We start from the raw sequence: 24,641 nt of genomic DNA on the forward strand, positions 1-24,641 counted from the left end.
GATTATTGTTTTCAGCAGCAGCTGTGTTTTATGAATACGAGAAGTTTCTTTGTTGATTTTATATTTTTTTTTATTTTAAAATTTTATTGTTATCATGTTACTACAAGTTTATTATGTTTAATTATACTTTAACTCAGTAAAGTTTTAGGATAACTAATGAATAAGGTCATAAACAATTTTATTATAATCGACGTTCCCACATTGAGACTGATTTTACTTAATTATAATACAAATTACTAAAATTTAACTGATTTTGTTGATTAAGACTAAAAAGTTAATAAATATTATTTGATGTTCCTATTGAGACTGGTCTATAATGATTATAAATCTAAATAAATACTTTGATTGATATTGTGTTGTTTTTATTTATTTATTTATTCGATGTAAGCACCTTAGATTTTTGGTGATTGCGATATATCCAGGTTGTTTTATCAGCCATTGAAAGTCTTAGATGTAAATAAACATAAACATTAAACGTTACAATTTCAATGTCACATGTCACATAAGTAAATTAGCCTGTCAGTCATTTTGGTCTAAATTGGTAGTTGAGATAAATACCTTGGTTCTATTAATTTTGGGTTTCGTTACTTCATACTTTTTGGCTTACTCTGTAAATAGAATGCGTCGTCGCTTAATTTTTTTTCCCTGTAGCCAATTGTAGTTATGAAGTCACTTAAATCGTTTTTCCTGTTTCTAAAAAAGGGCGGATTGTTTTAAGCGACATTTATCTTTGCAATTAAAGGTCCGTTTTATTTGGTATTAGCATCAACAACTAGATATTTTTAATTAAAATTCAATACCGTTTACCCCATTAAAATAACTGCAGAAGTTTTTTTGTTATGAATTTTTTTTCGAAATTTCAAACTTTAAATGGCTCTCCTGTAAAGTTGCAAAAATGTCGCTTAAACCAATTAGCCCGGGAACCCTCGATATGTTTGCCGTTGCTAGGGACTGCTGTATCGGATTACGTTGATTCATCTGTCAACGACTTACATGCTTGGATGAAATTTCTGGTTGATGAGTGATGGTCCGAAATGTATAGCCGAGCAAACTTAAGGACCATGGCCTAAGCGGGTGTGAGGGGTGCGTGACTGTTAGTAGGTATAGAGTTTTTCATAGGGTTTTTCACAGTACGTCCATGGAACTATTTTTTATGAGACCGATGGCAAAAATGAGGCACCAAAATTGGGCGCGATAGTACAAAATTAAGAAAATGTGATAAATGCAAAAATTTTACAGGAACATATCGTTTTCATAAAGAAATATGAAAAGGAAGTTATAGTTTTCTATACTTACTTTATTAATTAGTATTAAAGGGATTTAATCATTCAAGCTATTTCTTTGACTATGTCGTAAATATGATACGAAAATTATCTCTATGCACATTCATATTAGTATCTTTTAATTAAGGTCTTTCAGTAGTAGGTACAGACGTCATTGATTATATTTACTTATTACTGATATTCCTAGAAGCTAGCCAACTATTCCATTCAAAAGGCATTCCAATTCCAGATCAAATACGTACAGTCAGCTTCGAAAGTGGCTGACAAATCAAAATTTTCAAAACTGCTAAACACCATGTTGTCGATAACTTACCAGAGTTTATATATAGTTTTTTTGAAGTTTAGGATGCTAAGTAAATTTTGGCGTTTGTGTTGTTAAGAAATTCTTACCCTTTACCAGGCCCGCCGTAAGCGGGCGTGCAAGGCGTGCACCGCACGCGGGCGGCACGTCCTAGGGGGCGGCAAATCGAGCGACCTATCACGTAATATTAAAAAAAAACAATATATTTTTACCAATTATTTGATTTCAATATTTCTGAACACAGCAATAGCGCTAAGAATATTACTTACACTGCCGGTTTCAGTTACATCTGTTGATCATTTTCAAAATTAAAAATTATTAAAAACGATTTAAGATCAACCATTAGCGTAGCGTGGGGGGAGAGAGCAGGGGGGGCAAATGCCCTGGGCGGCACTATTTAGGGGGCGGCAAAATTAACCCATACGGCAAAATTAAACCATAATTACGTAATAAAAATATTTTTACTAAAAATAGATGAGTAGATTAGCAATTAAATTTCAGAAAAAGCCGCCCTCGCTTTGGTCGTCCCCTATCAATTTTGACGGGTTCATCCTTTGCATCCCCAAAAAAATTCGCGCTCGCTGCGCTCGCGCCTCCATTCATGTCAGTTATCGCAGTCGCAATTTAACTTTGTTTAATTGTTGAAGCATTCAATTCCGAAAAATCATTTTTCGCGCACGTCCGTTATAGCTTTTTGTTTACTTTGGCTTTTTATGATATGTTTACTTCATGAAAACTCTAAGGAAAAAATCGCGCTCGCTTCGCTCGCGGCTTCATGTACATTTGCACTTCATTTCTGAGCATATCTTTCTTTTTGACTTTGCTTTGTTAATTTACAGTGGTTTTAATTTGTTTTGTGTCCTTAGACTAAAAAAATTTCGCGCTCGCTTCGCTCGCGCTTCCTTACATATGAAATATGTCTCATGCGTTGACTTTTTCAACGGGAAACCCACCAAAAACCATTAATAACATATTTTACTGAAATTAAACATTGCTATAGATATTTAAGTTCGTTAGTTTAAGTTACCCATAATCTGTTCTAAGCACTTTGATATACATTATGTTGGTAAGTACCTACCTATTAATCACAATCTTTCAATACATAGGGGCCACTTGGGTAATGATTGCACTGCATTGATGCCCCAATGAGAGCGGTGCATGTACATATTTTTTTCTGTTGGACAAGTAAAATGGATATGAATGGGCAGGGGGGTCCGGACCCCCTGGACTCCCCCCCCCTTATATATTAAAAAAAAAAACCCAGTATAATATGTAGTCGTAGGGCGGCATAATCGGTTTTGCACGCGGGCGAACAAACAGCTAGCGGCGGGCCTGCCCTTTACGTTGTTGTGTACTTAAATTTTGATTTGTTCAGGTATTTGTCCCTCTGATTGTACTCTAGGCTAATACCACTCGGTTTGCAGTCTGAATAATACTGAAGTGGATTATTGTTCAGCCTTATGACGTTCTTAACTTCTATTTAGTATTCAGATTTCAGGTATTTCGTGAAATTCACGAGTAGTTTTCGTTAACATTTTCATTCTTTCAGTACGCTATGGAAGTTCAGTTGAATGGTAATACTTGTAAAATGAATGGAAAATTTTGTATTTCAATTTCCTTATGCACCTTCTTAACTCTAGTTCGAACTAGTTTCTTAGAAAATCATAATAACATTCAAAGGTAGATTTTTTTCTAAAAACTATTTCTATAATCAAAATGTAGTTATAAGATTTAAGCGTCGTTCTGTCCACAACCGTTTGAAGTTGGCGGAAACGAAAAAAATATTAAAATTAATTTACTAGTAATAACATTTAGCAAAAGGGGAAGTCGGTGTAAAAGATTACCGTTTACTATTAAAACATCGAGCTGTTAGCGTTTCAAGTTCACAGCGGTAATAACATTTTCTTACCCACTTCCTTCAGCTATAAAACTTAAGAAAAATATTTTCCCACCTCGGTAAGCCGAGGATTTTACATTTTCTCCTTGATTTTCTTAACCCACTAACTTGTTAACCTGTTGCACCTTCCGGATGTTTTGAAGGCAACAAGTCTGTTACTGTTAGCTGTTTTACACCGAAGTTCTGCTGTTGACGTTACGCACTTTAATCATGAATTCTGAGATGCGCTGCTGATGTAATTAATGTAACAATATATTAAGTAATAGCAGGACGTCCCATTGAGTCCCATTGATTCTGAAATGGTATGGTCAGGTCACAATCATGTTAGACACAAATTGAGTAGCGTTTGTGTAATTAATCACCAATATTGTGGACGCTATGGCTGCTATTACGTTTAACTAATACGCATTAGTGTCAATCACACAAATCCCCATTAAGTTATTATTGAATATTATGCATGCGCTTCCCTATAGCTCCCGTAAATGTCTAAATTGATGAACGTTTCAGTAATTGAAATGGTAAAACAAGCTCAATACTTGTCGCTTTCAATTAAATTATGTTCAGATTGCAGTTATTAATTATGGGGCTTTTAAAATCGTGTGTTTTGCCCGAAATGGTTGTTAAGCTGGTTAATATATATTTTCTCTTTTGTAATATTTATCAAATATTAATCATTAATGATGCTACATAGCAACAGTTATTTTTCAAATATATTATACCAAATATAATTTCAATAGAATCTCGTATGTTCAGCAAACAGTAAAATCGGTCTTGAGTGGCTTACATCTCAAGTGGTGTCTGGAGAGTTTTTCCAAAGATATTTCGTACCTAATTGAAATGTACTGTTTCGTTCCATAATAACTTGTTTACTACACAATTAGTGAATGCTTTCGAGTTAAATTCAGTCCACTATGAAGTTTCTGGGAACTTGATGCTAATTGTAAAGTATAGCGAATTTAATATAAGTCCGTATTTTAGAATAGAACACAAACAGAAATAGAATTTAATTGTTGATTGTTAACTTGCATTGTTATTGCGGTTCTTTTATATATTGTGTTTGCAGAAAACTATTAGGATGAAACATTTTATTCATATGTTTCTAATCATCAGACATTCATTTGTCCAAACACGTTACTACAAAGACTAGTGTCCTAGCATTCTTTTCCGTCTCGACTTGCAAGGAGCCTGTGGCGTCGTCCTAATTGGCAGCGATCGCGCGATGGCGCGATGCGTTTTTCATCTAAGACGTCGTCCTAATTGACAGCGATTGTACGATGACACGATGCGTTCTCGTCGTTCGATGAGTTCAAACATACAGATTTCATCAGAGTGTCCTATTTGAACCTCGCAAGTGAGATAGTGAGATCGCGAGATGAAAAACGCATCGCGCCATCGTGCGATCGCTGCCAATTAGGACGACGCCTGTGAGTTTGTTCCGACGCTTTCTTAATGCTAAGCTAAACCCTACAAATGCTTCGTCATAAGCAATTTATAAACCGAAAGGTCTGGAAAAAAGTTAAACGAGAATTGTTTGTGTCAACTTAAGTTAGACTAAAATTATTCTCTTTTTTAAGCTAAACCTTTTTTAATGGTAATCTTGTAAAGGTTTTTCTGTAAGATTCCTTGGACCCGTGCTACTAGTTTAATGCAGTATGACTTACACTCGAACCTAATCAATAATTTATTGTTGCAAATTACCATCATTCACCTGATCGTATTTCAATTTTTATTTGAGATCAGCGCAGCATTTCTTTCTCCATACTCTTCTATCTGAAGACATCTCACAAGTAACATTCCAGCCGTATTGTCTTTCACGGAATCCAAGTATCGTTTCCTTGGTCGTTTTCCTTTCTTTTATGACCTTTCTCACTACAGGATCTTCATTCCTCCGCATCACATACCCGCATCATGATATTCAAGTATTACACTCATAGAAAACTACCACATTCATATCATCATTATCATCTCAGCCATAGGACATCCACTGCTGAACATAGGCCTCCCCCTTAGATCTCCACAGATACCTGTAGCAGGCGACCATTCATAACTACTTGTAAAAAGTATGGCGTTAGTGCGTGTAATCTAACAGGAAAGTATTCTTTTTGTGTCGAAAATAACTGTGGTTATAAAACTATGATGACGTCAGTACACAGTAATTAGTTGTTCACTATTTACATTTGTAATAAAATCTTCCTTTCTCGAAATGGTATACAATATGCAGGCTGTTACATCATAATTGTAGATAGGCAAATGCTACGGCTGTCAGTTATATTATAATGGATGACAAAACGGAAAATACGTAATATACAAAAAAATATATAGGTTTTTAATATAAGTAACTTAATAAATAATTTAACTAATTGCAACAGTTTCATCCAAAATTCGAAAGTTAAACTTGCAAACTAAAACCGTATTAGATCCGGTCTCCCGAGTCCTTGAAACAAAATATCCCATATTAATATTACTTAGTTAGAATTTGAAAACTGATGCAGCCAGGGTTCCCGTACTTTCATACGGGATCTATACTTTGTATGTATATAGGCATTGTAGTCTGTCGGTCGTATCGTGTCCGGAAAATGCTCGTTTGTTACTACGTACAATACAAATTGTCAGCCCAGACGTCTGGTCGCCACCACAATCAATGTACCACGTAAATACATGTTACCTATGTACCAAGTAAATCACATACAATCAGCGTTCGTAAAGGTTGTATTAGCTTGTTATAATTGGGTGAAGAAGAGAAGATATATCATGTACTTGTATTAGAAATAGACCTGCCTTTTCTCAACGGTTTTTACCGTAAGTCAATAAATCGAACTGAAATCTTGCAATTTTTTGACGTAGGTAAACCCCGAAATGTCTGTACCTAATACAATCTCATTAAAAAAATAACTTTCTAGTGGTTTAGTCTCTGCTTTGATGAATCGCGTCATTTAGAGAAATTTTGCATATCTTAAGTAATTGCATACCTAAAAATGAATGTTTTATGTGGTTTAGATAAAGATTAATACTAAGTTTAAAGTTGTACAAGTAAAGCGTCAATCTGTCTACCAATGCAGTATGCAATCGGGTCCCGTACCGGTGCATTTGCGCGTCGTGTCAATACGTACGTCGGACACCACTCCCACGCTCCTGTAATCGTCTCGCGTTACTGTTACTATTTAGTTATCTGTGCTATTTACCTGTAGACTAAAAGTATTTTTATACTCCTCTCCTTTACGTAGAAATATTTTTTAAGTCTCTAGTATAAGGAAACGGATTACAGTTTATTTTTTGAAAGAGTCTTCCCTTTTGATTTACGGCATTCTAATTAAAGACCGTCTCAAATGTGGCAGAAGCAGCAGCGGCCAGATATTTTTTACTGATATAATGCCATTGTAATTGAACTCATGTAAAAATTATATAAAATCAAAACTGCAACTGTCCGCGATAGATGTTGATAGGATGTTTTGTTTGAAATTCATCGCCTTATCCCAATTTTATTTGGGGTCGGTGCAGCACGTTTTCTCTATCCAAACTCTTCTATCTGCCTTCATCTTACAAGTACCATTATATCTAGCCATCTACATTTCACACAATTCAATTTAAACTATTCAAAATAACTGCTTTGTACAGTGAAGTTTAACAAATCAGAATCTTAGTGAATTATCATTACTAGAGCAGTGATGTCTGTGTGGAAAGTTATGTTACCTCGAGTAACGGCTTATATCATACATTTCCGTTCGTCGTCACGCGATATGCGTCCCCGACCACTCACTACTCCTTAACCCGTTAGTGTTTTGTTAAATTGTTCTCAACGCCCCCTGTAGTACGAAACAATACGAATTTTCGTTTTCACTTACAATGTATGCAATTTAATGGCGTTTTGAACACTAACTTATGCTTACTATACCTAAATACAGACCAGACGTTGACAAACAAGTGTTTTATATGGTACTTCAAAATATAGTGTAGTAGATACACAGTTTTAACCGCATCAGCTTAGAAGTTTTCCCGTGAGAGTTTAAAATACCGATCTATTCACTCTCATAGATTTTCACATAAATGTTTTGGGAAAAGTAGGATTATATGTCTTACTGGTTATTAGAAAGGTAGGGTGTATTAGACGCAGAGCGCTTAAGACTTTGGGTACTCTGGATATTGATGCACTATCTGCAACGTTTCGTGTAAGTATGTTTTATATCATCGAACGCAAAAGTAATTGCAGTAATTTCAATATAATTAGAATAGGTTACAATTAGATGATTATAGCTTTTGCACATTCACTAAAAAAATACTTTTTCGCACGAAGTATGAATTTTTTTTTTGTATGAGAGCCCCATAAAATGTCTAATAACAAACCGATGGACGTACCTTTGGCTACGAAAGTATAAAAAAAATCGTGTAAAAATTTTCAAAGCATGAAGTATTGAAAATGAAATGTAGTTTCTAACGGTTCCGTTTATAGTTAGTCAGAAATTCCTAACATCGTTTAAACGTACTATATTGTAACTATTCCATAGATATAGGGTGAACGGTATGGCATAGCGTCCCTCTAATTGGCTTATGGCGAGCAAACGATGCGGTTTTCAGCACTAGCCTCACGCACAGTGATATACATAAATCTCTTTAGAGCATGTTCTTTTTACTGCAGTTTTTTAATAACCCATCGCTTGTTGGAATTTCACAGTACATACTTGTATGTAGCGAATGTCAAAATTCTATCGCTAGTAAGCAAATCAAAAAATATATGAATATTGGAACGGCTATTATAGTTCATGTGAATTCTACCACTATTAAACAAAAAGCTAAACGGAATCGCGATATCTGACCCGTAGGTGTAGGAAATTCTTTTACGAAGTTTTTCAGCCGGTACGGATAGTTATTAGCAAGGTGAAAAATATGACCAGCCTCATTTAAATAGGCTACAGTTCCAATGTATTGTACTTATGAATAAATAAATATATCCATTTAAATTCTATCTTAGTCGACATAAAGTATTCAGTCCACTAATTCAAGAACCTAAAAATACGCAATATGTAATCGTACAATAAAAAAAAACTAGTTACGCGTACCAACGGCGTGTTTTGTATGACTTTCTATGTTTTCCTGTAGCGAATAAATTAGATAGTCAATGAGATATGGCTTCACGCGCGATTTAACATAAGTTGGCTAAAATGGAATGACTGAAACACTGTCAATTTACATAGATATCACAGCATCTATATTAGCTGTTATTGAAGATTTTTAAGAACCTTTGTCTTATTTACATATTTACACTACATATTTAAACTATTTATAAATAAAAAAGAAAAATTATAACTATTCATCAAAATTCATCCACAGCTCTATCAACGGGAATCAGGCTTTTTATTCAATCATATTATTTTTTCTCTCCTTATTGACCTTTAACCTATAAATATTAGGTACGTGAACAATAGCCAACTAATAATGTTCAGAGAATCCCATACAATATTATGTCCCCACAAACTCGAAAAAGCATTAGTTCAAAATCAAATTTCAATCTACACCACACCGGTGTACGCTGCACCAATCACTAAACAATTGTTTGTGTATGTGTTGCTAAACTAGTAATATCCTCTAGAGGCGACGCTAGTTATACCTAGGTATCCCCAGTCGATATTTCGATCCAGTCTGGCACTAACATGGAGAACAGAATGACTAACGGAGGTGCCATAACGATGCTGCGGGATTGTTCGAAAGTGACCGCGGCCCTGGTACATAAAGGGTAAGAAGGACCATGATGGGTTTGGTCAGTAACTATACTCCCTCACGCTTCTAACTCACAGCGGGAGAAGTCATTTGATGATTTCCCATAAGAAAAAAAACTGAAAAGCAGTGCGCCAAAATGTGGGTGTGCGCCGTGCGGGCGAGAATGGAGAAAGTTACAATTTTCGCCCTTATAATTTCGATAGATGGCCCAAAGTATACGAACGCCTCGTTAGAACATTCGTAACTGCTCGTTTTGGTCAAGCCCGCCTTATGTATTTGAGCTAGAAGAAGGCGCCTGACCTAACTGCATTATGCTATCTCCGCTCTTCCTTACTCCGTGAGTCTGGCGGTACACTACCGGGAAATCGTAATATTCAGGAAGGATTCACAAAAGCTGTCTGCATCAGCAAGCGAGTTATTAGTTCGTACCTTACCTGTACTATATTTTAGAACCCCCTTATACCTTATTAAAAAGAGATTCCGGTTCAATAGGTACGCTTCGCAGAACTGCTAATTAAGCATCGGCTCTTAATTTGTACTCGATGCAGCTAGATTTGATTTGCGATACTACGAAATAGTTTTCATTTAATTATGAAGCCATAGTAGTGGAATTTATTGCAGTATGATATTATCAGATGAATTTGAAGCGCTATTGAAACTTTAGACAATATTGATGCGTCAACAATTAGTGTAGGTCCCACTACAAAACTATTTAGCAATTTCCGCTACTATCTCTTTGTAACTAAATAAAAACAATTTCATAGTATTGGAAAACAAATCTATCTGCATCGACTTGAAATAAAAAGTGCCGATGCTTAATTACCACTTCTTATCGGTGGCAAGATGATATTGTATAGAACACTGATATACGAGTATGACTACGTCTGAATGCAGCCCACACAACATTGAATACCTTTGATTTAAATTATTATTTTTTCCCTAGAAATAATTTTATTTCACAAGAACTCTTCAGTTTGTAAGGGCATCATTAGCCGCGATCATACGAAGGACGAGGAAATTCAATGCCATCAAAGAAAACACAGTGATTAAGTTAATTTATATCGTGATTTGCAATAACAACTTCAACGTTATGCAATACCTGGTATTAAGGGTGCGTCTACACGGTGCAAGTAGCTTGCGCATGTTGAGGTACATACGCAGGTTACATTCATTTTAAAAATGTGCGGGTCCAGCGACTCGCGCATTTAACAAAGCGAAATACCCACCCGCGTGCTCTTGTCACTTGCGCATGTCAACTTGCTCCAGCTACATGTACCGTGTAGACGCACCCTTAGTGATTGAATGTGGTAAATTGTGCACCCTGGGCTACTATTCTAGGACGGACATATTATAGTAGTTGATAGGATTTAAGGCTGGCAAGTAAGCGTGTACTTGAGAAATACAAATTCTGGGAAATTTCGGCCATAGTGTACTACTGGTTTTCGTTTTGGAGTACTGTCATATTGTATCAACACGTGGCGTGTTTCCACACGTGATTAAAGGCGATTAGTGCAAGTTGCAGTTCGAGAGTTCCACAGAAATTGTACTGAACGACTCGAGTCTACGGTAATCTCTCGATACGTGTGCTAAAAGGAAAATATCCCAAAAATAACCACCAACCACGGAATTACAGTTAATATTTTAAAATATTACATTTCTCGGTATTTTAAACGCATTAATTAATTTTGTTTTAATTAAGTAGATTTCCGATCGGTTTTTGAGAGGCCGTTCCATCATTCTGGAACATTCCAGGTAAATCCGATTATGATATTAATTCTCAGCTGTCATTGTGTAATGTGCTGCAGGTTGCTGAAGAAATAATAATAATGTACCTATTAAATAATTTGAATAACTTTACTCTGTTTGAGTAGTCTTTATGTATACGACTTTTATGTAAAACCTCAACTTTAAAATTAAATGCGACTAAAATTAAATTTACAATATAATAAAGATTGCCACTTAATTAATAGAATCGTTTTTTTGCAGCCTACTCACTCGGAGTATAGTCGTAATTTTACTAGCCCATATTCCTGTCATAAAGTAATAAAAAGATTGACAATATTGTTAATCTTTATTATGGTTATTAACTAACGTGCGATGATATTCAGTGTCAATTCAATATCTTCTTCTACAGCAGTCCGATAATACAATGTTTAGTTCGATTCGTACCTAGCTAAGCTGTTAGGCGGATCACACATTACCACTCTCCACGCATCGTTGCAGGCCTGTGTTTACTCGTACCTACTACAGCTACTGTTTGCGTTTGTGGAGCGATTCTACGCATTGATGCGTGGTGTGTGATCCGTAAGTAGTTAATGATAATGGTAAGTAGTTAATGGGAGCCATGAAGAACAAAATGACTAGCGGAGGTGCCATAACGGAAAATATCCTAAGAAAATAGCTCGCCAAAAAGCGGGTGTGCAGATGACGAGAAACGTTACCTTTTTTGGACCTGATAATTTTTTGTAATACCAAAAATCGTTGACAGATGTCTCAAAGAACTCGAACGCCTCGTTAATTCACTCGTAACTGATCGTCTTGGTCATGCCCACGGTACGTATTTGATGTAATAGAAGGCGCGTGGCCTACCTGCATTATGGCATCTCCACTCATCTCTTCATACTCCGTGATGGGAACGTAGGACAAAGATCATGGCATTGTCACCTTCCAAGTAACCTATGAGTATCTTCATCCACATTTCTTTGTTTGTAAGTAACTGCCTAGTTTGTAGTTCATCAAGTAAAGGTAGTGTATGGTTCCATTTTCTAAACAATATAATAATTTCCTTGACCAAGATGCACCGACCTATTTGTCTGAGTTCACCCGCGACCGGCTTTTGTTTTAGGTTGTTGTACTTTCTAGGTGGAGGCATGTCTATTTTTATGTTGAGCATCTTACAAGGTGTTCTACATGTAAGGGGGAACTAGGGATAGACAGTACAAGAGCATTCTTTCGTCGTCTTTGTTTCGCGTCTGTTTGCGCAAAATTTCAATTACGCGTGATCTTAAAAGAATCCTTAGAAGTTCTTAAAATAATCCCTAAACAATGGACTGCCATAAAAATATAAAATATACAAACCATAATAATAGCAAACCTGCAAAGGAAATAATTTAACTGAACGCGAACAGCATCAGTCTATTTCATTCGATCAATAACTGAGCAAGACATTTCATATCTGTAAACACGAAATCCCTTACCAACTAAAGGCTGGCCACTTCAGCCAGAAAGTTCATAAACTAGAAATGCACATAGTTGCCGACAAAGTCTGGGCAAACAAACTCTATAGATATAACTACAGGCCAGTCTAGACGAACTATCCTCTTAGAGCCATGTTCAAAGGTACCTCTTTCTGCATAATACACTTGAATTTATTATCGGCCCGATCCATATTAGCAATTCTGTTTTAATATTGACGGACCACGTTAAAAGGTTTTTAATAACGTATTAAGTAAAATGAAGTTTGAATAATATTTTGATGTTCTTTGTGGAAGCCAGCTAAATGGATAAAGCCATCGCACGCATAAAACCATTTAACCATCAACGAAATAATACCAAAGCCTTTCGTGGAACCACTCGTGTTTTACATCCATTATTTCAAAAGCTATAAGCTGCTTTTCGTAAAGCCCAGTTACCACCAACGCGGAGCGGAACGAAGAATTTTCGAACAACCAGTTGAATTTCGATGTTCCACATCTCGTCTCTGCGCTCATAGTGCGAAGAATTCCTATTGGTTGCTTACATAGTTCTCTAATCCGGTCCGGTGGTATTTGACCCTGTACCGGATTAAATCCAAATACTAGCCGATACATGCAACTAGACGAAATCCCGTGAAGGTACGCAAGTTCGGAAGTTATTCGGACTCCTGCAACCACTCTGTACTTAGGTAATCCAGTTCGCATGACCGCAGCAGCTAAGTTCAGTAGCCGTATTACTTGCTTCGATGGACAAAGGGCTTGGATGAAACTATCGACCTATCTGTTAACATCGAAATATTTACCTCCTGAATTAGTGGAAAACGGACTAACTATTTTATTGATAAGTCTACTGAAAAATATAATACTGAATAAATTGAAATTTTATTATACCTAAGTAATAAGAGTTCATTTCGTAGCCTGTTAACGTAGGCTTTCTACATCAGACAGAAGGGACTGCCCATGAAAAGGCCATTGAATATTCGACAATAGGATTACGGCATGCGATCACTATCTCATCTCCTGTAACCTGAATGTGAGCTAACATCCAATCAAAATGAGCCTCTAATCCTATCAACGCAATCTCGACATCAACCACACAGTTACGAGTACATGATTCACTCCCCGTACAGGCTCGCTTCCACTACAAACGCTGAAAAGCCCAAGTTCCGGCGTCCATTTAATAATCAACTTCTCTGTTTACACTGCACCCCGTGACATCGGGGCAATTAATCACGCACTACATGTTTTGAAGCAGGCTTATTGGTTTCGATGCAATAATATTTACACCTGTAGTCATCGACTCATCGTCCTATCACTTTGACATGTGCTTTTGTACAACGGATGGACGGTCAAAGTGATTTGTGGTAATAAAGCAGCTCCCACAAAGAACTGTTCATATTAACATTTCAGGTTCAATATTGGCTTTTGATGGCACATTTTAGATTTGTATTGGAGCCTCTTTGACGTATTCCAGTTAAGGGCCAGTTGAGCAGTGTGCTTCGGAATATAAACTGTTGAACAATACTTGTAGTCTAAAGCTAGAAAAACTAACAATCAGTCTTATAACTTGTAACGTGTTGCCTGGGTCGAGGACGTCAGACAGTCAGCCGCTACTTATAAAACACCGGCACTCAGCTAAGTTCAATAAAACTGGAAGCAAACGTAGGAGTCATTAGACTCAGCACCATGTCAAATATAAGTTACTCTGATGATATAAATTGCATATAGTAATGTTAGGTCTAGCACTCAGTATTGTTATGAAAGTCTCATAATAGTCGGACCTTAACAGTGGCTCATAATCACGAGCTATATAAATAACAATTCGGTTAACTGGAGCCAGTTTAAAGCACAAAGCGAACAGGTGAAGTGATACTTCCGTTCGTTCACATTGCAGCAACTAGTTGCTTTATCATGTTTGTTGACTGTATCCGAATTTCACAGAATACCTTTGATGAGTATTGTGTACAATTCGCTCGATTTATTCGTCCGAGTATTGGGTAAATGTCATCGTTACAAATGAAAGTTTCAATTCGTAGAACGGCCTTTGACAAGCTATGTTGTTTTGCTGACGACGATCGTCATTTATTTTTTACTTTTTTTTGTAATCCTTGCAACCGTGAAAATAAAAGCGGAATGTACATACACTTGTTGCTTTGTAAAAGTCAGTGTAGTAGTCAACTCAAAAACATTCAACCATATTTCAAAGAACAGTCGAGATCTGAGACAAAAACAAACAGTAAGTTTAAATGCATAGTTTAATTCCCACTCCTTTTAATTTTGCTCTATTGACAATGTATCGATGCACTACTTTCTAAAACTAGAACTAGAACACCGTGCCTATTAATTTGTGGGACATCAAAGTGCAATAGACGGTCTTAACTAAAGGCTAAACGTACATAATTGTATGCCTACTGAAACTCGCTAATTATATTACCGACTAATTGACATCATGACTAGTGAATATTTCATTGATTAATTCCGTTTGTATTTTTCACTTTTTGGTTTTACACTCCCAATTTTATTCGATATTTTGGTTAGTCTGTATTTCGATATGGTTTACCGATTTCCGCAACGTCGAACATAAATACAACTGAGTATAGATATATGTAATTGCACTCACACATTTACAAATTGGAATCTGTTTTTAATTAATTTTGTATGACTTTCCAAAGGCTCGTCTAAAAGCTGGTTCTGAGGCTTTATTTGCATTTCAGCATTCTTTCACTATCAAATTCATATATATATCATTATTTTAATGTAAAGAAGCTCTCAGCAATGCTGAGGGAAACTACAGAAAAAAAAAACATTGTTGGTTTTATTAGCTACTTCATCAAAAAACAATAACAGCGGTGAACTACGGAAGAAAGCTTTAAACTAGTTATGTCAAAAAAACTGACTGCGTTCTAAAACATCTCCAAACTTTAATGAGCACTTGACGTTTACCTACAACATTGAAGAAACTAGGGCAGGGTTAAGTTTAATCGCTTATATTTTCACTACCCGCTTGTCTAGCGTTTCTGGTTTGTACAGCTTTCAGATTTCCTTAGAAGAAACTAAAAGTTCTTTGTTGTTCGCGAGTTACAGCAACAAGTAAGATAAGAAAGCAAAAGCTCTTTTCTTGATAGTTTGAAGCTAACCTTTAGGATAAGATAATTACTACATTCATCATCTCCCAAGCCTTTTCCCAACTATGTTGGGGTCGGCTTCCAGTCTAACCATATGCGGCGACTGCCTACCTGATCTCCTCAACCCAGTACCCGGGCAACCCAATACCCCTTGGTAAGACTGGTGTCAGACTTACCCGTAAGACAACTAAAAACCATCATGGAAAAAATCCGCGAACATCGTGTTCAAAAACCGGTACGGTATTTTCAAAATTTTCCGTTAAGGAAAACTGCCGAACAAGTTCTGGTATCGCGCTTTAAGAAATCACGTTTCGAGGATAATGTCACATTTTAAAGAAAACTTACAACTGTTAAAAGCTAAGTATGTGCGTATACCTATACTTTGCAAATTTGTACTGTCAAGTTTCCGGGTCGTAACTTCGCGGACATTGATCTTGCCTCGCTTTGTCGGAATTACATCAGATCGGTGTACGGAAACCCAAAATATTTGAAACAGATTTTTCGGCACTTGAAAGATTTTTCTTTACGTTGAGACAGTATGATGTGGACTCGTTGTTCATGTAAATTGATGTTTTCGAATTGAATTGGAATGGATACAAGATACAAAATTAAGCAAAATAATCGGTTAACCTTCTAAGATTAAAATTTAGGGAATAATTGTTTCCCTTGTTTGTTGGTGATGTCAAAAAAAGTTTACTATATTTTCATCAGCATCTCACGAGCCGAGCAGCTGAGTACACTGTTTTGCAAGGAGCGACTGCATATCTGACCTCCTCAACCCAGGCAACCCAATACCCCTTATTAAGTCAGACTTACTGGCTTCTGACTACCCTTATTTTTTCTTAGTATATGGTTTTAAAAAGTGTTTTTGTTCGCAGCTGGACCGTGCCAACCGCCGTTACATTCTAACCCAAGGTCCATTGGCATTCACCGTGGGCCACTTTTGGTTAATGATCTGGGAACAGAATACAAAAGCTATATTAATGCTAAACAAGGTGATAGAGAAAAACGAAATAAAATGCCATTGGTACTGGCCGCAAGATATCGGTGAAGCCCATAAAATGACCTTCAATGATGTCAAGTTAGCAGTTGTACTTGAAAAAGAGGAGGATTGCTGCTACTACTCCACTAGGCTGTTCAAGTAAGTGCCAAGCTTTATAGTTTTACCAGCTTCCTATATACTACTTTCCGCAATTATATAAAAAGTCAAAATTCTATTTCATTTCGTGCAGCAGTTTAAGTGCGAAACCACAAACTTTCATATTTATTTATAATGTTAGTTAGATACATCATGATATTACCCATATCATCTTCAAAAGTTGTACGTCGTGAACTCCATCGCGGTCGCACTGCATCTTATTAATTAAATTATCTTATTAAATATCACTCGTACAAAATAAATTTTGAAACCTAGAGGCACCTTTAACACCACAATAAATACTCAGTAAATTAATATTCAGTAATGTATCTTTGACTTGTTTGAAAGTATTTTTTTCTTACTTATGTCTAAAACATCAATGTCTAAAATATCGAATTAATAATTAATAGACTAGTATAAAAATTCCCACGTTCTTTTAAATCTTCAGATTATCCTAATTATTGTTTATCATAGCTCCAATATTCAGATTCACAAGATTAATTCTATTTAAATAAGCTTAGATGAGATTAATATTTACTTTCATGTGAAAACAATACCACTGTAGAGCATTTTCCCAGATACGTAGAACTCCGCAAAAATACATGCAACATTTAGATATTATTTCAAACATAAAGCTTAAGTTTGTCAATTTCCGTAGTAAAACTTGTGTTCCGTATAACACTTAAAAGTGAGTGCATAATTGACCCCAAGTTCTGCACTACAGAATAATCGCTCCCGTTGTGGTGAACGATAATTTAATTGCTTCATTGACAATTGATTGACTGAGAGCAGATAAATCAGCCCATATGACAGAGATCCGTCGATTTTTAAAAATCCAATCTGATGACATGATATGCGAGGATATCACTATGAAAATAAGTGGCTTTGAAACAGACAGTTCACTCGTAGATTCTCCGATTATTTTTTAAAGTCATCAGCCGTGTCATAGGCCTCTCTTAATATAAGCTTATTGAGCTCAATCTTCAACTTCCTGTTATATCTTCAGCTCATGTCGCTACCGAAACGAAACCTCCAAGTTTATCATATAGGAACGTTTTTTAATTATTATATTAATTTTGATTCAAATACTCTAGAAATTATTGTTACGCGTGTCATAGTCCGTTTCGAGATCTCAGTTCAGAATCTGAGAAATCAGTAACTAGATATTTTTTCAGCAGCATTTGTTAAGGATAATTTGTATATTTCAACCATAAAGTCACATAATTTTCAATGTTTTAGATACGTAACTGGTAACTTGATTTGCATCCATTCAGACAAAGAAAATAATCCCTTACAGATTCTTGGATCATGTTGTAAAAAGCTAATAACTCGGACAGTTTCGTGTTCAAGGCAGCATATCTAAGTTTCTGCAAATCAGCCATAGAATACTGTCAGTTTAGGGCCAATTTTTCAATCCCATACAGTATTTATGTGAAGAATATGTTTGACGTTTTGACAGCTTTTGTATAGATAGTGTGTCAAACCGCCATATTTATTCCTCAGATAGAAGTTGCGTGATAATTGAAAAATCGGCCGTTAAACGAAAGTAATTAGTAGATACAACACGATTGAATTTTGTGGTACGTCACTTTAAATTACTAATTTTACATAGACGTCACGAGCCCCCTCAATCTTTATTGCGTTATATCTCAGTAAAAATAAAATGTTTTGTTAAAATAAAAAATACGTGTACAATATTTTTCGCCAATCTAAAATGCGGACTAATAAGAATCACTATATTTTAACCCTGTCATTACACCTAATCTGTCTTCACCAGGCTTTACGACCTAGAAAGCGGTGAGAGCCGCGATATCATGCAGTTCCATTACACCACCTGGCCCGATTTCGGGGTGCCCACATCACCCAACGCGTTCCTCCAATTCCTGAAGAGAGTTCGCGAGTCTGGAGTACTGGATCCCACCGACGGGCCTCCAGTTATCCATTGCAGTGCAGGGATTGGGAGATCGGGCACATTCTGCTTAGTCGACTGCTGTCTCGTCATTGTAAGTAATATTTTTAGTCCTTGACTGGCTAGTTTTTTGTGCCTGACAGTGTAATTTGCTGTCTCAGCGTTATCTGTATTTGTGATGTGTTAAATTGTGTTTTTTTATGTTGTATGGAATTAAAAATGTAGTGGCACAAAAGAGTTTTCAGTATGAAAATTGGTAAAAATATGTGGTTGTATGTAATTTAGCTTGTCCATCACCAGTGTGTGCTGTGGGTAACTGTCCGTATGCACACCCTTTTTCATTAGTTACACTCTGTAAATATATTTTTTGATGACCTCTGACCTAATTTTTTTCTTAGTTTGCTGGAGATTTTTGGTCTCTTTTTTTATGTGTCTTCTGTTCGGCGGGTTTCGGCTGTACTGATTCATCTCCGTTTTGTTCCCGCTTCTTCTCGCCTGTTTAAATGTATTTTCATGCATTTTACTTACGATGTTTGCTGTTTGTAATATTTTGCATTTCTCTTTGTCTGTGTATTTCAGGGGCCGATGGGAAATAACATCTGTAAAAGCGATTATTAATGCTATTATGCAATAAATATACATTTCTAATAACTTGACTATTGGCTTTGTGTAAAGGAGCAGTTTTTCAATCTTCATAAAATATTCAGTATAATTTTATGCCATAATTATAGGTAATTAATTGATATGAGAAATCGGCCAGTGTCTTTCGGGGGGTATTTTGTAGAACGACCCATTTTAACGTTGAAGAATTATAAATTATGTAATAATTGCAGTACGACCGTATAAACGTAATGTCCAGGGCTGCATTTCCACGTCAGCAGCGGCGGAGTGCGGACGTATCGGTAACGGGAACATCAGTATATAATACGAACACTTCGCACTCAAATTAATAATTCGGTTTTAAATCATCATCTAGTTTATTCATCATCATCATCATCATCGGCCGCGGTTTCGGATACGCGACGTCCGCGAAAACGTTTTTTAAATCGAGTGCGGTTTTTACCAAATGTGCCATCGGCAGTTTTCATCGTTTCATATTTAAATGTGGAGTGTTTGTTTAGTCGGGATTCAGAGAAGATTTATTTACGTGACTGTGCTTTTTATTTTTATTTAATACGGAAACTGAAATGGCAATTTTCCGATTTCTCGAAATGGTTTTTGCATTCAATCCGGACGTTTGATATCCGCGCATCGGATTCATTCAACTTCTATTTATTCTTTGAATTCAGTGAGAAATAAAACTAGTGATTTAACGATTAAATACTGAGCTGAGCAGGACTTGCGTTTTGTACGTAGAGTCGCCAGACTAGAGCGAGCACATTGGCCGTTTCCTATTTGAATTCGAGTCGATCCCGTCACTGTCATTAGTGTCACTTTTAAATATTTTACAGCCTTACTTATAAACGTGAATTAAATATAAGTAATACTTAAGGGCTGTTTAAGAAAATTCTTACTTATAAACGTTGCTTAAGCATGTCTTAACTAACATTTAATAACTACTTAAGACTTTAAGTAGTGATTAGTTAAAATGTTGCTTAGAAGGTGATTAGAGATTTTATAAGTAAGGGGGTTACTTTCTTTTAATAATTTCTAAATCTAAAACGAGAATTAGTAAGTTTCACGCAGTCATTTAAAAATTAATGTTGTGTTTTAAACAAATAATAGTAAGACATAACTTCAATAAAATTCCACTGAAAACAAAATCGACATTGAAAATATTCCGCGAGAAAATTGACAAAGGCACACAATACAAATCAAAAATGTTTCGAAGAGATTTGAAAGCCTTCCTGACGAAATTTTAATTTGTCAGGCCGAGAAAGAGGGGATACAGAACTTGAACATCCAGGAGACGCTTCTGGAGATGCGCCATCATCGCATGGGACTCATCCAGACTCCTGACCAGCTGAGATTCTGCTACCAAGCCGTCATTGAGGGGACTAAGCGCTTGGACCCCAACTACGTAAGTTTTATTCTAGAATTATCTCTAGTTTTTGCTGCGTTAAGACCGTTCGTTGTCCGACTACCAAACTAATAGTCCCGGGTTCGATTCCCGGTGCGGTCAACTGTGTGATGAGTATGTGTTGTCTGTGGTTTGAGTGTCATAGTATGTTTGTATTTATAAGTATATGTAATATGCAGTTTATCCGTTGTGTGAGCAACTAAAACACAGGCTAATAAATAGCTTACCATAGGGCTAATCTACCGTGTGTGAAAGGTGTCCAGATATATTATTTCTTAAAAAAGGAGGCATTACTTACAGTAATTTAAAAGAATCTAAAGTGACTAATTTAACCATCTTAAAAAAAAAACAATTTAACCGTCATAAAACTCCTCTACAGCACGCTTGTCAGAAGCAAGTTAGAAGCGAGTTCTTGCATCTGGAATCCACATGAGGCTTCATATGCCCTTTTACTTGAAAAGGTCCAGAAAAAATTCCTGAGATTTCTCTATAAATTCTCTCTAGGTTACTATCCTTATTTGTATCCTACCAAATATTTGATAGGGTGTTTAGGGTATAATATGTTGGGAACTAGGAGAGCATATGATCAGCTGATCATTATGCTGAAGATAAATAGAGGCATAACTGATGCTCCGGATCTCCACAACGAGCTGATTCGTTTGTACGCTCCGAACAACTACCTCCGCGCTCGTAAGCACCGTCTACTGGCAGTGCCCGTATGCCGTACCGTGGCCCGTGCATCGTCCCCTATCCCTCGTGTCCTTTCCGCGCTCAACAGCCTCATGGAAACTTTCCCCGATTGTGATTTATTTACAGATGAGCCTTATATTGTTAAGAAAGTATGTTTAAAGTTTTGTGAAAGTTTATAAACTGTTTTTTATTATTTTATTATAATTATTTTTACTTTTTTTTTCTATATTTTTATTTGTAAGATGTTTTATTATGCCTGTGTTATCATTTGTTATCTTGTCTGTTTATTACTATGTGTGTTACTTATATGTTAATGTAATTGGTTAGTAAAACCGTGTTAACATAAATAAATAAATCTTCCAAGAACCGCAACGTCATGAAAATGGACAGCTGTGCGTTGTTTTGTTGACGATACAGTAATGTGATTCTCTCGAACTAATCTGATGATGAAGGCGAATAATAACTACTCTTATAATAGAACTAGTCTTATACAGGAATGAATTTTATTCTGTGTGCAAACTGTGTTAACTTATAGTTAAATAACTTTTACAGATACGTATATTTCTATTTTGTTGTGTATTAGTATAAAAAAAGGAAAGTTATTGATAGCGAAAGATGTTTATTTTGTCACATCCGTCATAGTAGGCACGGCGGCAACGCGAAACCGTTTTACTGACGCGAGCGCTGCTCCAAGCGAGTAAGAATAGTTAGTACCCATATTTTGCGGAATTCAGGGCGGATAAAAAAATGAAAAAAAAAAAAAAAAAAAAATACCAGTCTTTTTTTTGTGCACTGCTTAAAATTAATTCCTGTATATCCTACCTGCGTAGAAGTGCCTTGTTTTTGTACTGTTTTTAAAGCTTTTAATGCACATCTTTATAAAGAGCTGCGGTAGCATGTCAACATATTTTGAATGGCACAACTGTTTTTCTAAACGATAAAGTCCTTTTCGATCGATTTTAGTGCAAGGGTACCGAATTTTTGTGCGGTTGACGGCTGTCAGTTTTCATAGGAAAATCGCGTTGTTTGTATTGATTGACAGCATTTGTTAACTGCACCAAAAATGATCGAGGTGTAACTGATGTGTGTTTGTCTTTTTGTTTCATTTGGTGACGTACAGGGATCGTAAAAGGTCTTTTGGTTTTCCATTATTTCCTTGGCCGAAAAAATTGGACTTTCTGAGACAAACTTTGACTTACTGGAATTTGATCTGGGTTGAAAAAACGATTTTTTTTTCTACGGACTTAAATAGATCCGCGGGATCACCAAGTACTTACATAAATTTTATTATTCCTTGTTAGGAATCCATTTGACACTAGTAGAACGTCATTACAAATTACCTCCGAGTATGGAAATACGTAATATATTTTTTTGTTTATTTAGAATGCTTCTGCTATGTAAATAGAATTAAAGATACCTCTATACTTTGCAGAATTTTATTCCTTTGACAAAGAGTAAATATTACGCATTAAACATTTACATTCTGAGCACTTTTACCGTAGGTTTATTTATCTATTCAGTTTTTTTTAACTTATAGATTTAGATACTCGGAAACCAAGCTTGAGGGATTTTTACGAGTACTTTAGTAACACCGTGTATAAAAGGTCTTTATCAGATACCGGAATTGTAGTATTAATCTTATCTCATAGATCTGATTGGTTGAATCTGATTCAAAGTGCACTTCTGATTGAGTTTTAAATAGTTATTGAATCAGATTTCCGATAAACAGACGTAGTTGTGTTTATTACTGTCGGATTTCACTGAATTGAATTTAAATTGTGATTATTTGCTCAATGATTTGTTAAACATAAAACAGTTGATAGTTTACAAGCAACAATTGTAACTGCGCCATCGTCATCTGCCTAGCCTTTTCCCAATATTGGGGCAGGTTTCCAGTCAAACAAGATGCACCTGAGTGTCACTATTTTACATGGAGCGACTGCCTATCTGACCTCTTCAACCCAGTTACCCGGGTAACCAGATACTTTTGACTACCCGTAACAACTGGCAAAGACGCTCAAATGACAGCCGGGACTTGTGTCCCCCGAAACACGGTTATTGAAGAACAGTGCTAATACATAAAACTATTCTTAGGACGAAGACGAGCTGGAGGAAAGCATCTACGTCATGGTTGGTGAAGAGGAAGCCCCACCACCGCCTCCTCCTCGCGCCGAGAGTCTCACCCGGGCTCCAGCTCGGCCCCTCCCGGCCATACCTACCAGCGAGTCCCTTGGTAAGTTATGGGAACTAGTCACACACTTTCCAGCCTCATCCATCCTCCGAGCCTTTTTCCCAACTATGTTGGGGTCGGCTTCCAGTCTAACCGGATTCAGCTGAGTACCAGTGCTTTACAAGAAGCGACTACCTATCTGATCTCCTCAACCCAGTTACCCGGGCAACCCGATACCCCTTGGTTAGACTGGTGTCAGACTTACTAGCTTCTGACTACCCGTAACGACTGCCCACTTTCCAGCCTTATATTACTGATGTTACCACGAAGAATAAAATGACTAGCGGAGATGTCATAACGCAAAATCTCTCAAGAAAGTAACGCGCCAAATTGCGGGTGTTCGGGACACGAGGAACGTTACTCGCTCCGCCCTTGCATGCCTTCTTTAGAACCAACCCATTTTTTTAAGTAACTTTAGTCTTAGTAACTGATCACGCCTTCTACTTCGACCTACAAGAAGGCGCCTAACTTACTTGTCTTATGGCATCTCTGCTCATCTTTCGTTCCTCGTGGATGTACATGCCTTTTTTCTAGTCCAGGATTGGCTTCGTCATCATGGTTTGTTCTTTCCATAATTTCTTTTACACAGTCATTTAGTCGCGCGTTTTCAGCGAGCAGGATCACCGATTTATTCGTTAAATCTTCGACATCTTGAATTCGCATTGCAAAAATAGCATTTTGTTCGCCCGATGATGTACTTCAACACCCGAAAAAAGAGACAGCTAACATGGGACCGTATATTTACGCAGGCAACCTGAATCTGTCGGCACCTCAAGATTCTAGTTCGGACGATGAGGACCCGCCCACACCTTCGACCCAAACCTACACCGGGTCACAGTTATCATCAGCTAATCATAGTAAGAACAGAAACATTAGTCTTCTAGATGAAGCACGTTTATTTTGCCGCCGACTTCTAGGCCGATGCATCTATTTTTATTTTGCCACCGACTTCTTGGCCGATGCATCTATAAAAGTTTTTTTTGCTTTTTGCGTTTTTAGAAGTCGTTTTTTTTTTTGGTTTGACGTTCTTACTTCGTTTCTTTTCGTTAATTCTCTGAATTTTCAGAATGAATTTGTGTAGGACGTTGGCGCTACTCTATTGCTTTCAGTGTGTTCATGTAACTGCTTCGTTGGTAGCTGTC

At 36.6% G+C, this 24,641-nt stretch overlaps 1 protein-coding gene across 3 annotated transcripts in view; it reads left to right on the top strand.

Moving 5' to 3' along the window:
* LOC124644885 (tyrosine-protein phosphatase non-receptor type 61F) overlaps positions 1–24,641 on the top strand; it is a 53,537-nt gene that overhangs the window by 20,205 nt on the left and 8,691 nt on the right. For 2 of the 3 annotated variants that reach the window (XM_047184532.1, XM_047184531.1), the window contains exons 3-7: positions 16,391–16,653; positions 18,428–18,653; positions 20,430–20,579; positions 23,364–23,502; positions 24,249–24,356. In XM_047184532.1, the coding sequence (XP_047040488.1) occupies positions 16,391–16,653; positions 18,428–18,653; positions 20,430–20,579; positions 23,364–23,502; positions 24,249–24,356 (886 nt within the window). The remainder of the gene's footprint in view (positions 1–16,390; positions 16,654–18,427; positions 18,654–20,429; positions 20,580–23,363; positions 23,503–24,248; positions 24,357–24,641) is intronic. The other variant, XM_047184533.1, reaches the window with a different exon arrangement.

Source organism: Helicoverpa zea, chromosome 31 (assembly GCF_022581195.2).
Source record: "Helicoverpa zea isolate HzStark_Cry1AcR chromosome 31, ilHelZeax1.1, whole genome shotgun sequence".
Taxonomy (NCBI): Eukaryota; Metazoa; Arthropoda; class Insecta; order Lepidoptera; family Noctuidae; genus Helicoverpa; species Helicoverpa zea.